The 15,245-nt window shown below is 44.3% G+C and overlaps 1 protein-coding gene across 1 annotated transcript in view; it reads left to right on the top strand.

The window, feature by feature from the left end:
* Window positions 1-15,245, top strand: part of LAMA3 (laminin subunit alpha 3) — a 1,062,926-nt gene that overhangs the window by 587,325 nt on the left and 460,356 nt on the right. The window contains exons 26-27 of the mRNA XM_078687418.1: window positions 2,755-2,897; window positions 8,257-8,351. Of these exons, the coding sequence (XP_078543544.1) occupies window positions 2,755-2,897; window positions 8,257-8,351 (238 nt within the window). The remainder of the gene's footprint in view (window positions 1-2,754; window positions 2,898-8,256; window positions 8,352-15,245) is intronic.

The raw sequence follows: 15,245 nt of genomic DNA, 5'->3' as shown, positions 1-15,245 counted from the left end.
TCTTTTTATGGGCCATTCTCAACACTGCATCACAATCCATATAATTTAGCAGTCTGGCTATGATAAGAGACGCCGGTGGCCTGGGCGCCAGTGAGCGATGTGCATGTTCCACTACCAGCAAGTGGGAGAAGTAGGCCTGGACAGGCTTTTTATTCTACCGAGAATTTCCCTGGTGAACTGGAATCCCTGTGGGCTGGTTTTGAAAGCCCAGGTGCACTCCTGGTGCCTCTATCAGCCACCCCTCAAGATTAATTGTAGCTGGTACGGGAAGGCAGAGAGAAAGTGATCTGAGAGGGAGAAGAGAGAGAGAAGAAAGAGCAGAGATGGAGGGTAGAGAATGGATGGAAGGATGGATGGACGGAAAGATATAGCGAGAAGATGATGGATTAAGGGGACTGGTTTGAGCATTTTTCCCAGGGCTGCCTTTGGATCCCGAATTCAGGCCTGGGGAGATGCTGGCTGTTCCAAACAGTGTTGTCAACATGTTGTCCATGAAAATGTCCATTGTGTCTGTGTCCACAGCTTTGGGAATCCCTAGTATTTGCAGATTATTCTGGCTTGTTTCAAGGTATTTGTTTTTACCTAAATCACTGAGACAACTTACTGCATGTTAAACCATTTTTTATGTTTCTGTTTCACGTGTCCTCAATATCAGAGCTGCAGTGTCCAACCTGGCCACAAGTTTGTGGACTTGAGACTCGGTTAAATTCCTGGAAGCAGGGTTTGCACCAGCGTCTATGTTTGTTGTGACACAGACAGCACTTACTGGCTGACCCTGCAGGTCCTCCATGTCATGCAGACTGCTGTGCGTTTAGCTTCAAATGGCAGTCTGGACTGCTTGCTGTTGGATTGCCCATGCTTAGTGTATATGCTTAGTGTATTTAATGTCCAGGGTCATTGGTATCATCCTCCTACCCATGGACACAAGTGACACTCCGAAGAGAACTCTTCAGATGTAGCCATCACAGGGGAAGGGCCATGGTGCCACTCAAATTAATTAGCACTCAATCTGAGCAGCTGCTTGCCTTCTGGATGAACCCTCCCTGCAGTATATAGTTCTTTCAAGCGATCACCCACACAGCAAGCTGCAGTGGTAATCTAGATAACTTATACACCCTGCATGTGGCAGATGAGAGTATACTAACACTGTCCTATGTATTGTTCTCTGTAGATGCACAGTACAAGCTTTGTCACCCAATCAGTGAAAGGCTGCAGGGAGTCAGGTCTAATGCACCCTAGATCTTCCATGGGTTCGTGGGGGCACGTGCAAATCCTAGCTGTTGCACCTGCATCTGAGGCTTCATTGTAACTATGTAGGCAGCAGCACCAATGTGTAACGTGGAAGTCTGTGGGGATCAAGCTCGTGCTCTCATGTTCATTCTTATGGGCCGTTAGTCTTCTTTCCATTGAACAGGGGTGTGCATCATAGGATTTTGCACTGCCAATGCTGCCCAGGGTCCTCCCGGCATGTCATGCGGTGCACCCATGACTTCATCTTCACCCAAAGCTAGCCATACCTTTAGCTCTTCTGAGTTGGCTTCGCCTCCAAGGCCTTTTTTTTACCCATATCTGACAGGTCCAGCATGGGAGGTAACCAATGACTGCTCAGGCAATGTGGATGTAGACTCCCAACTGCCACCTAAGGGCAAACACCTTGAGGGCTCTGCTGCCCCCCATAGCCCGATGCAACCAGCACAGCCACTCACCCTTTTGGGCCGCTCTACCATTCCAGACATCTCTCTCTGAAAAGGGTGCTCTCCTGTTATTCCACCTTCCAGCAAAGCCCCCCAAGCCTTTTGGGAACTCCGCTAAATTGGGACGAAGGTTTCTGCTGGGTGTAAGGCCCCAAATTGCTGTTTTTGGCCGATAGTGCTCCCTGGCCCGTGATGCCATACTAAAGTTCAGCTGTCTTGCAGCTAGCACTCTAGCACCTTCAGTTTAAGATACTTTAGGGCACATTTGTAAATAAACATATCGCCTGACTTCAGCCTAGGTGTGGATACAATTGTGAGTAATTAATTAAATGGGTTGTACTGTAGCAACTTGAAATGGGCTGATAACAAATGAGGTTTGCAGTTGAGTTAATTTCATATATTTCTTTGCTGTCTTTTACTGACAACCCTGTATTGTACTAAATGATGGATTTTCTTTGCAAAATTGTTTTTAGAAATCTCATAGGGCTTTAGTATGCTTATTTTCTTGGGGCACTTGTCTTAATGACAGGTTTCCTAGGGTTTCATTAGTGGGTGACATATCATGCAATTGGCCCCTTATATGTCTACCACAGTAAATCATATAACAATCACTGGGAAAAACTCACTGTTTTGTACTACATAAAATGTCAGGCATAACAGCACAATAGAAATGCAATGTCATCAGGAAAAAATGAACTGTGCCTTGTATTTGAGGGCCCATTTCCAAACACACAAATACTCATTTTTTTAAAGATGGCACTCTCTAGTCCTGGAAAATAGTTGTATGTTGGCAAATTGATGATACTCTTGCCCTACTGACTTTGGAATCTATACATCAACAAAGAAGGTGTTGTACTCACAACAAATTTTGTAATGTTTAATTATGTATCTTAAATAAAGCTCAGGTTTTTTCAAATATGTATAATACGGTGAAGCTTACTTAAAAAAAACTCTTGCACCCTTCCACCTTCAATCATTACAAATGAAAGTACAAAACTGTCATTGTTTATCTCAGAATTCAGTATTGTGTTGTGTAATGCTTATTGTACATTTTTAACAGGGGCAACTCAAACCAAAGAAATCATCTTCTTCCCCAGCAAGGAGCCTGCATTTGTTACAGTCCCTGGCAATAGCTTTGCAGATCCCTTTTCATTTGTTCCAGGAACATGGATTATTAATATCGTGGTTGAAGGAATACTTTTGGTAAGAAAACTGACATATTTGTGTGGAGTTGTGTAAATCAAAATTGGCACCGATGCAAGTCAATCAGATGTAACAAACCATTATAAAGCTATGTAATTTCAAGCTATTTCTTTGATGTTGCTAAACCTGGGAAAAGTTTGTGTGCTTTAATATCAGTGAACTTGGCAACAAAGTTCCAGCTATAGATCACTGGGAGTGAACACCAACATTCAAAATATTACTGAGGACACTGTATTCATTTGTTCATATTAGAATTAAGACTAACTGAGGCAACACTGACTTCTACAACTACCCATATCTCCTCAACATACTACCAGAAATAAATATGAAATGGTCTCAACCCTCAGACATCTACTATGCCCAAAGTCTTACTTTCAAACACCACCATATTGGATCAACTGGACTCAAGACATTATGAATGAAGAACACCAGAGCTACATTTATATAAAGCTGTATGTGTGTTCCTGGTTCCTCTTTTTGTTGCTGTCACTCTATCCTGCTACTCTAAAAAGGAGCAGAAACCTACAGTTCTTTGCAGGACTCTCCTGAATAAGTATTTAGCCTGCAACCTTTTGTTACTTTCTCCTCACAGCATGGGAGTTAGTAAGGTGCATCCAGAGTAACAGAGATTGGAGGTCTATGATAACCAATCATAACCAATGCTTAGCAGAACGCACACTTGGTGACATTGGAGTATACTTGATGTGTTCTTTAATCCAGGCTTAAAAGTCTGAGTTAGAGTTAGGCAGTATACAAGAATAATTCTCTGAACTCAGGAGGAAGTGCTGACCCATAGAAAATGAATCTGGGTGAATTCCTCCCACTAATTGGATTTTATGGTGGAGGGAATTACACGAGTGCATTCTCCTTGGATTTGGCACATCCCCTGTAATCAGTGAATTATCAGCTACCAACTAGGGGCCTTATTACGACTTCAGCAGTCCGACCGCTGGACAGCTGAGGCCACATTCACCACAAGACCCAATGCAAGCGGTCTTGAGACCACCGCATTACGACTAGACTGTCGGGCCAGCGGTGTGCCGTCCTCAGTCATGGCTGGCTGCATGATTCGGTTTAGTGAGTGAGCCTGAATCCAGTGCAGCAACCCAGTAGAACTTGCACTGTCATGAGCTCACTTTGGCATGCACCATGTTATGCTGGCCACACAGTGTGCTCACTACAGTGCAGGCATAAGGGGCACAACATATGCCTTCAGTCACATAAGAAAATAGGCAACAACACCTGGGGGCCTTATTTGGGGCCCCCTACGTGCCGTTCTGCCAGCTTTTTCATGGCAAAAGTCTTGCAGAAAGGCAAGTCGGAATATGGATGGTGCCGGGTTCAGCACCACCTCCATTGTTCCCGACCCTGAACACCGCCAACACCGTGGATCCAGGATCCTGGATGTGCCGGCAGTGTTGTGGTAGGCTGGTGGCTGTCTGACCGCCAGACTCTTAATTAGGTGATCGAACTGACTAGGTTACGGCGGTTGGACCGCCACTACAAGCTCTGCAATTCCAGGACCGACAAACTTGTAATAAGCCCCTAAATCTAAATTAGACACCTACTCCAATTTGCCATTCAGCTAGTGAATGGACAGTAACCTTAACCTTATTATGCACTCTGGTTGCCTTATAATATTATTATTACTATGTTTTAATGTATACTTTTACTGTGAGTTATAGACTAAAGTCATCTAACCATATAATAATAATAGTAATCAAAATAATAATGATAATGCCAGTGATAAATGTAGTATTCTTATTATTAGATGGTGAAGTGATTGTAAATGTATTTATACATAGCTTACTATCCCTCATGAGGTGCTGAAGCGCTTTTTGGTGAGTAGCACGCTACCCGGAACCCAACATGGATTAGTGGTGGATTAGAATAGGGAAATATTAGTTGTTAATTGGAGTCAGGTGAGTCTGATAGGTGGATTGAATAGTAGTAGTAATGTTTTTTTTTGTTATTGTTATTGCTATAATTATTGTTATGACAAAGACCTTTAACTTTTAGCCAGAAATATCAGAATTGTGTCGCTTTCAGGAATTTCTACAATTTTTGATTACTAAAAACTTCATAAATAGCATTATTGCAATGACTCATGAATGTGTCATTCCATTGGGTCTTTATTTACTACAGGCATCACTTTCCCCTGTCTTTATCATATCCTTCCCTCTGTTGAAATCAGTAACTTTAGCCACCTGAAATAAAAGGTTGCCCCACTTAAAACATCCTACATTAGATTTCACAGCCACAAAGACTTGGACTCCACATCCAGACACATACATTTCAAATAAGCTATGTACATCTTATGATCATCTATCCGGTAAGTGAGTTAACTCGCCGGCTTTGGGCTGTAAGAATGATACGGTAGCGCAGTTTTTTCCCTGACGAAGGACCCTTGGCAGGTCCGAAATGCATTGGACATCAATAAACTGCTTTTAAAAGAATGGTGCTTTTTGTGCGTATTCTTGGAAAAAGGTTCGGAAGGCCGACAGGAATATGAGAAACTTTGGAAATTGGCAAAATTTAACTTGCATGGTGAAAGTAAACATTAAATGGACATGGAGTTTGGAAAGTGAAACTGACCCATAAAGGATGATAATGAATTTGAACCTAAAGAACATTGAAAGCAAATGCGCAAAAGGTTGTCGCCGCTGTTTTTGGGGCAAAGAGAAGCCCCAAAAGTTTCGTAGTTACATCTATCCGGTAATACCACAACATTTACAAATTAAATGTACTTCTTTCTCCATGGAATCCTCAATATTTTCCTCTCCTTACAATTCTGCCCAGATGTGATAAACCTTAAACATGCTAATAATGAATAGGATTTCCAAGAACAGCATGACTGCAAAAAAACAGAAGAGCACATTTGAAATTAAGTTATGAGGGTCTCACTATCCACAATGCCAATCAAACTACTGCATTGACTCTAAAGAAAATGACAAAAAAGTCACACCAGGAGTTTAAAAGCAACACTATATTGTTAAAAGTTATTAAACTTTGTCCAATGCTGTGTATGAAAGGGATACACTAATAAGACAATAAGACTCAAACTTACTTCAAATCTTTATTTTTTTACATTTCTACCTTAAATGTCTTCCTGGAAAATCTTTCAAAACGGACAAGCTCATTCTCTCTGAACCTAACTCCCTCAGAGCTGAATTCTTCCTCTTGTACACTTCTGACCACCCATTTAAAATCCAGAAAAAGTGAACATGTCTCACTAGCCTAGGCATCTAGCTCACCTTTTTTCCTGCCATCAAATGCCTAGGACTCATCATTGACCAAAATATCACCATAGTACCTCACATCTCCAACTGACCAAAACAACCACATTCCAAATTCCCATTTTCAGAATATGCCAAAAATGGCTTCTTTATTGCCAGGACGAGCATTTGACCAATGGTAGACACAGAACTCACACCAACTCACATAATAAAACACCCACTTATTTGCACTGGCACATTAAGGCTCACACTGACATGTACTCATATGTACACATGCAGCATTAGAGATACTTTAATATGTATCTTGAACTGGTTTTCTGTTCTGGAGGCCTCAATTCTTTCTTACCCTTGTGTATCTTGCTTCCTGTCACTAGCAGATGCATTTCCTGTGGCATAAATAGCACTTCATTACAGGTAATTGTCAGTGTAATTGACATTGCAAACCTGATTAATACCTATGCTGTCAATTACACTTTTAGAGTAACACAGAAACTGACATTGACCTTGGATTGCTGACTTAGAGTGCTCTGTTGGAAAGCTATAGTCTCGATTTTCAGGTCCTACTTCTCTAGCGGAGTGTTGTGCATTATTTCTCTAAACTCATAGACAGTGTACAAATCTGATGGCCTAGTGTGCACTACTTGTCCATGACAGATACACATTTTGTACTTTTCCCACTGTCAATCTGAGGACCTGGACGTGTGTGGCAAAAGCAACATTGCATATCTTCTGATGTGATTATGGATAAAGAGGTGAGTAGTTGGGCCTCCAAATGCTCTAATGACCGTGCCACTTCTGCTAAGCTGAATTTCCGTGTTGAATTTCAGAAGCACTTATTAAGTTCACATTTCATTATCAAATGTACACTTTTAGTTCATTCTTATGCCTAACTGTCATCTACTAATCAAGAAACCAATGTATTTGAATTCTGTTTGTCCACTGGAAGCTCTTTTGTTAATTTAGTAGTTCTTTATTTTTGGTAATTTTTAATATAAAAATGGGATGTGTCATTTGGTCAATCCAGAAATCATAATTTTCTTTTATGACCTGTTGTGTGCCTTTTTGGTCATTTATCCATTATCTACGCAATTAACTACATTGCCTAGACTGACTATATATTACCAGTCGTCCCTCTTCTCTTTAGAGTGATATATATGTTTAAGAACTTTAAGCAATGTCAACACTGACTCCCATAATTTATGCCTTTTGAGTTTTCTATGTAATTTAGTTTCAGTTGGACTCAGACACTTGCCATTCAAAGAAAGCTTGTCCAAAGTGGGTTGTAGAATTCATGTTTGGTAACCTCAGTCATTTCCTCAGTAAAGTTGTCCTTGAACAAGTTATTAAACCGTTCCGTGCTGCCGTCGGCCATTGGCCGATGGCAGCACTACCTCCCCAGTGCTGCCGTCGGCCAATGGCCGACGCGGCCCCGCCCGTTTTGCAGAAGTGCCGCACTTCCGCAAAATCGCGGCCGCCGTTAAGGCGTTAAAACACATGCATTTCTATCTTACATTGTCATTGTCAATGAAAGCACATGATTTAATCGGGGCAAGACTCACAAAAGTACTGATAAGTCAATATTTTGTCAAGCAGACAAACACCGGAGGTTACCTTAATATCAAAATCTTGGACCAGAGGCCACAATACACACCTTTATTTACAGATGCAGGTATAATTGTAGTTTTTGCAGTCTCATCCTGCAGACACCCTTAGATGTTTGTAGGGGAAAGTAAATATCTACAAACCAAACTTTGTAGTGGGAATAGTATATCTCTCTCCGCTCCCACACAGAGTCCAAAGCTGTGTCAATATGCCTCTTCCCAAAGTAAGTTGATATAATTTTGTACCCTTTTGGACCACTGAGTCTCAGCCTGGGGTTGGAAAGGACAAAAATTAAATTGAGCTGTGGGGGAATTTACAAAGATCTTCAAAAAGCTTCTCTATACTTGTGTTCCACCTGATCCATCTGATACTTGTAAATTTCCATTGGCCTTCACTGGTATAGTAAGAGTTGCTGTTCCACAATCATATCTGGGGTGGGCAGCAAAATTATATCTTGGATATAGAGCTGAAACTTTTCTTTACCATTAATTAACTCATTATATTTGTCTGCTCCCTGTCAGGATTATATGGTGCTTCTACCCAGCGATTACTATGAAGCTCCCATCTTGCAGCTGAAAGTCACTGAACCATGCACGTATGCAGTCCGTGACAACAAGTTAGTACATGTGAATGACTGTTTTACCAATTAACTTTTTTGTGTCCTTAATTTTCTTATAGCAGTTGTGAAATGTTCTTTTCATGAGTTTCTAGATGTTATTATAAACATTAATGTAAAGCTGCCAAGGACATCCTAACATTTTCCTACAATTGAAATACGCTAGCATGCATCATGTACACTGGTCATCTCTAATACAGGTGGAGAGGGTTCAAAAGAGTATTGAGATTGGCTGCAATGACAAGATAGTGGCCCATACCTTGGAGTTCTATCAGTGTGTTCAAAGAATTCAGGAATTGGGAGGGTTTGTTAAAGGTACAAGACCTATTATAAACATTAACCAGAAAATAGGGGGTCCCTGATTTAGGTTTCAATTTAAGAGCAAGAAGATCTAGGGAGACAATATCAATAACCTTGATATTTTGATCCATAAGGTAAGACCTCCCAAAAGCCTTCCTGCTTGTGAAGCCATGGCTTCAATATTGTATGTAGAAAACCCCTGCCTATAAACCTTATGTAACACTCAAGTTACTTGAAAGAGAAATTTTAAATTTGTCAATTAAATCTCCCTACTCTGCATCAATCAATGTTGTTTTAATTCCAGCTTTATTCTAGTTTACTAGCTGTATAGTAGTTGCCAATTGTTGTGGGAAGGAATTAATACTTAATTTGTAGTCCAAACTGCCAGGGAGTGAATCAAAAACAATAGGATAACAGGGAGACGCCTCTCTGGCAGGATGGAAAACATCCCCGGTATCCCTAATAATGGGCTGTGCGACAAAATCAGGAACTGCAAACATTCTATCATCCACTACAAAGACCGGGGAATTGTAAAGTCAATCAACTGCAATCAATCCCCTGTCAATGGGTGGTACTGAGAGAGCAGCAGGATTAGGAATGCCAGCCCCCCTCCCTTGCCAATGCCTGGAGGCCTCAGTTTAAAACAGATTTCAGACCAACGTTGGACATTCCTTATCCAGAGCAAGACCTTATTCTTCAAAGAAACCTTATCTCCAGGGGATCCGGAAGGTAATTTGGCGACCTTTGTCATAAAAACAGTGTTATCCACTAAGGGTCACAAAGTACTCGCCAACTTGGGATCGTTACGTACTTAAGTCCCTTTTACGTAGAGCATCTTGAAAAGATTTGGAACCAATAGGCACAAAGTTTGATGAAGAAATATTAAACATTTGTGGAAAACATGGATAATAAGTAAGGAATTGATTTTCCCCACTGTGAAAGGTTGAGTCCTTAAGTAAATGTACGGATGAAAACTGCCGCAAGAGGAGTAGAGGTGGTCTGTTTCTGTAAATGTAAGAAAACCTTGGTTGATCAACATTTCTAAAATCTCTTGTCGTCCCATTGGGGAGCGCCCGTGGCAAGTCTTTGGGACAGGGCCCTAAAGTAGGGGGCCTTATAGCCCCAGCGAATATCCCACAAGGAGAGTAAGAGAAACCACCAGCTAACTTGGCAAGGGTACTTTTTATGTTGATCAACGCTTGTTTTAGGCCATTGTCCTCATCCCTCAGTTCTTTAATAAGGCTGACTTGTAATTGGACAAAATATCTAATCAAAAATATTATGTAACAAAAATATTGTGCCTAGAATATCGCAATAACATTAATATCATGAATATTAATATCATTGTCAAAAATATTGTTCTGAATGTTAAAAATATCGATTTTTTTTATTTTGATGTAGTATACATCATTGGTGATGATATATTATTTTTTTACTGTTGAATAGTGTGATTGTAATACATTTTAAATATGTTATATTTATCAAAATGTTTAGTTTGTAATTTAAAATGTATTAATGTTGTTTTTGTTATTCAGAAATATTTTTTAGTAGCAAGTTGTTGGGTTTCTAATGGATAAGGGTAGGGAGGCTTGTCAGGCGGTCGGTTGTACAGCTGACCACCATCATAGTTAGGCCCTTAGAGCGGATTTTTGTAGGTGCTGCCATATACTTTGGTTTAAGAGGTAGTAACAGCCTTGTATGGCTGTGTGGGCGTATAGGGTTAGGATAGAATGAATCGTAGCTTGTTCAAGGTATATAATTGTTTATTGGGGCTAAGAGTTGTTTATTTGATATTTTACATGAGTTAGGAGTTCCATGTAGGTACTGCCTTGCTTATTAGGAAGTAAAGCATATATAAAGGGGATATTGGTGTTCTGAAATTCACCATGTATGGTGTATATTTGATTTAATTGTTTGAGAAACATTTTGAAGGTCCCATTCATCATCCAGGTTTGGCATTAGGGCAATTTTAGTACGTTATTTGCAGTGGAGAAGACTAGGATTTGTTTTTCATTCTTTTTCTTGTCATATAGGAGGAATGGTTCCACTCTATGTGTTATTGATAGATGTGCTGGTATATCTATGTTCTGATATGTTCTAGAAGCAGGTGGGGTGTCGCTGGTGACCTTTTTAGTGCGTGTTATTATGTGTTTTAACGCCTTAACGGCGGCCGTGATTTTGCCAAAGTGCGGCACCTCCGCGAAATGGGCGGGGCCGCGTCTGCCATTGGCCGACGGCAGCACTGAGGAGGTAGTGCTGCCGTCAGCCAATGGCCGACGGCAGCACGGAACGGGTTAAGGTGGGGATCGATGGTAGTTGGCCTGTTATATGTTCAGGGACTTTGGGTAGTATATGTTTTAGGATTTGGGTTGTGGGTTGTTGAGAATGAGTGCTTGCTTCTCTTATGTCTTGTAAAACTTCTCTCAATTCTATCTCTGTGGCATTGGAGTGGTGGTTCTTCTTTCTTACGTTAATTACAACATTTTCCTTTGCAGTTGACCTCCCATAACATGCATTGGATTAAGGTTTAGTACATTTCCAGATCATCTTTTCTGTAGATGCACATATGAGTTAAGAACTGTTTTCCTTTTTGTGAAGTGATAAATGTGGTACCCCCTGTCATTATATATCTGTAACTACTGTAATAATATAAATATAAAATATAGTTATGTTATGTTATTCGTTATGTTATTCGTGATTTATATAGCGCACGGGCACCCAGAGGTTTCATGGCGCTAGAGAAGAGGAAGATGGTAAACAGTATCCTAGCTGTGTGCTTGTTTGAATAACCAGGTCTTCAGTACACCCCTGAATTCCATTAGATTAGTGCAACTCCGAAGTGATAAGGGAAGCGAATTCCAGATCTTGGGGCGAAATAAGCAAATCGGCATCCACCGAGGCGTTTCTTTTTGAAAAGGGACAAGGTAAGGAGGGACTGGTGGGCAGAGCGGAGATTACGAGTAGGTTTGTGTTTATTTATAAGATGGTTTATAAACTTGGGGCTTTTTCCATGAAGCGCCTTGAAGGCCAGGCAGCCTACCTTGAAGGTAACCCGTTGGGCTATAGGTAGCCAATGAAGTGTGGCCAGCAGTGGTTTCGCCGAGCTCCTACCATTGCATTTAAATATTAGTCTGGCCGCTTGATTTTGCACAATCTGCAAACGATTGGAGAGAGCCAGGGGGATGCCCAGATAAATGGAGTTGGAGAAGTCTAAGCGGGAGAGGACCAAGGCAATTACCACCTGGATGAGGGCGGAATGCGAGAGAAAATGAGCAATCTTCTTAATCTTCCGTAGCTGGAAGAAGCATGAGGAAATCACAGTTCCCACCTGACTTTTTAATGAGAGATCGGAGTTAAGGGTGATCCCCAGACTTTTTACCGATGAAGAGGGGGACAGGGGAAATCCCATTGAGGGCTGCCAAAAATGAGGACCCCAGCTGAGTTTTAGATGGTTCATCTCCATCCACCCTTGAATGTGCATCATAGTGGCCTGAAATTTCTCGACGGAGTCTGTGGAGTTTAGTGGGAATATAAGCTGCAGGTCGTCCGCATAGTTGTATATCGTGACCTTCCTGTGTTTTAAAGAATGCAGCAGCGGTTTGAGGTAGAGATTGAACAGGAGGGGGGATAATGATGAGCCCTGCGGGACGCCGCAGGTGGTGGGGAGTTTGGGCGCCGTAAAGTTCTCGAGCTTAACAGCCTGAAATCGGTCATTCAGAAAGGACTTGACCCAACCGAGAGCCGTGCCTCGCAGACCGGCCTGTTCGACACGGTGTAATAAGATAGTATGATCCACCGTGTCGAACGCTGCCGACAAGTCCAGAAGCACCAAGGCCTGATGTATGCCCTTATCGGCATTAGACCTCATTGTGTCCAGGACCGCTAGAATCACCGACTCAGTAGAGTGCGCCTGGCGAAAGCCGGCTTGATTGGGCTCTAGAAAGTCAGATGTCTCTATGAACCTCGAGATACAGCTAACCACATGGGCTTCTAAGATCTTTGCACCGAAAGGGAGAAGTGATATGGGTCGATAGTTTGATAGGTTGGAAGGGTCAGCACCAGGTTTTTAGGTCTCGCCTGTCAATGCGCATGCGCATTGAGCAGAGCGAGACTATGGGGGCTTAAACAAAGCTTACCTACACTGGCGATTCACTGGCGATTTGATGAAGTGCATGTGCACTTTTAACTCAATGCGCAAGCGCAATTAGTTAAAATGCGCGTGCACAGCATCAAATCGTCAGCTTAGTGCCGCCAGCAGCTCTTCCCGCTCCGCCCCCTGCTGCATCAAAGGCTTGGCGCTCTGCCTCAGCCCAGCCATTCTCCTCCCCTAATTACCCCCTGCGGCATCAAAGGCTTTTTCACGGCCGGCCGGCCGTGCTTTCAGTTCACGGCCGGCCGGCCGTGTCTCCTTTTCTTTCTTTTTTTTTCATTAATTGAATGTCTTCCAGCAAGCTCTCCGCATCCGTAGCTTTAGGTGTGATGACAGCATTTCCTTATAAGATTACTGCTCTCTTGGGAATATATGAGGGCAGGAAGCCTTCTGAATTCGGCTGATCATTATCAGAGAGTGTTTTGGTGAAAATACGGGACTTTTCTTATGCGTGCTGCTACAAAAAGAGCTCAGCTCTCCTTAGCTACGGGAAAGCTGTTTGGCTTACTTCTGCTCGCTCAGCCAGCAATTGTGCCATGTGGTGTGTTTTTAGCTTTACTAGCTCATTGGTGTGTACTGGCTTGCCACTTTGCTGGAATAAAGTACCGGCCATAACGCTGAATACGACTTTCTTTTAATTAGTTCACCAGTTTGCTGCCAAGTGAATTTGAGAGTAATAGTGGCAATCATGTTTGAAACTGCATAACGTGAGCGGAATAAGCTTGCAAGCCGCAATCACCCCACATCCACCACATCCACCACCACATCCACCACATCCACCACCACATCCACCACCACCGCATCCACCACCACATCCACCACCACATCCACCCTCACCCTCACCCTCACTCACCCTCAACCCCTCACCCTCAACCCCTCACTCACCCTCACTCTCACTCACCCTCACTCACCCTCAACCCCTCACCCTCACCCTCAATCACCCTCACCCTCACTCACCCTCACCCTCACCCTCACTCACCCTCAACCCCTCACCCTCACTCACCCTCAACCCCTCACCCTCACCCTCACTCACCCTCACCCTCACTCACCCTCACCCTCACTCACCCTCACCCTCACCCTCACTCACCCTCACCCTCACCCTCACTCACCCTCACCCTCACTCACCCTCACCCACCCTCACCCTCACCCACCCTCACCCACCCTCACCCTCACTCACCCTCACCCTCACTCACCCTCAACCCCTCACCCTCACTCACCCTCACCCTCACTCACCCTCAACCCCTCACCCTCACTCACCCTCAACCCCTCACCCTCACCCTCACTCACCCTCACCCTCACTCACCCTCACCCTCACTCACCCTCACCCTCACTCACCCTCACCCTCACCCACCCTCACTCACCCTCACCCACCCTCACCCACCCTCACCCTCACCCACCCTCACCCACCCTCACCCTCACTCACCCTCACCCTCACTCACCCTCACCCTCACTCACCCTCACCCTCACTCACCCTCACCCTCACCCTCACTCACCCTCACCCTCACTCACCCTCACCCTCACTCACCCTCACCCTCACTCACCCTCACTCACCCTCAACCCCTCACCCTCACTCACCCTCACTCACCCTCAACCCCTCACCCTCACTCACCCACCCTCATCCTCACCCTCACTCACCCTCAACCCCTCACCCTCACTCACCCTCAACCCCTCACGCTCACCCTCACTCACCCTCAACCCCTCACCGTCAACCCCTCACTCACCCTCACTCACCCTCAACCCCTCACCCTCACTCACCCTCAACCCCTCACCCTCACTCACCCTCAACCCATCACCCTCAACCCCTCACTCACCCTCACTCTCACTCACCCTCACTCACCCTCAACCCCTCACCCTCACCCTCACTCACCCTCACCCTCACTCACCCTCAACCCCTCACCCTCACTCACCCTCACCCTCACTCACCCTCAACCCCTCACCCTCACCCTCACTCACCCTCACCCACCCTCAACCCCTCACCCTCACTCACCCTCAACCCCTCACCCTCACTCACCCTCAACCCCTCACCCTCACCCTCACTCACCCTCAACCCCTCACCCTCAACCCCTCACCCTCACTCACCCTCACCCTCACTCACCCTCAACCCCTCACCCTCAACCCCTCACCCTCCCTCACCCTCACCCTCACTCACCCTCACCCTCACTCACCCTCAACCCCTCACCCTCACTCACCCTCACCCTCACTCACCCTCACCCTCACTCACCCTCACCCACCCTCACCCTCACTCACCCTCACCCTCACTCACCCTCATCCTCACTCACCCTCACCCTCACTCACCCTCACTCACCCTCACCCTCACTCACCCTCACCCTCACTCACCCTCACCCTCACTCACCCTCACCCTCACTCACCCTCAACCCCTCACCCTCACTCACCCTCACCCTCACTCACCCTCACCCTCACTCACCCTCACCCTCACTCACCCT

This window comes from Lissotriton helveticus, chromosome 4_1, assembly GCF_964261635.1.
Source record: "Lissotriton helveticus chromosome 4_1, aLisHel1.1, whole genome shotgun sequence".
Classification (NCBI taxonomy): Eukaryota; Metazoa; Chordata; class Amphibia; order Caudata; family Salamandridae; genus Lissotriton; species Lissotriton helveticus.
Note: the sequence above shows the minus strand (reverse complement) of the source record. Positions and strands in the feature narration are given on the sequence as shown.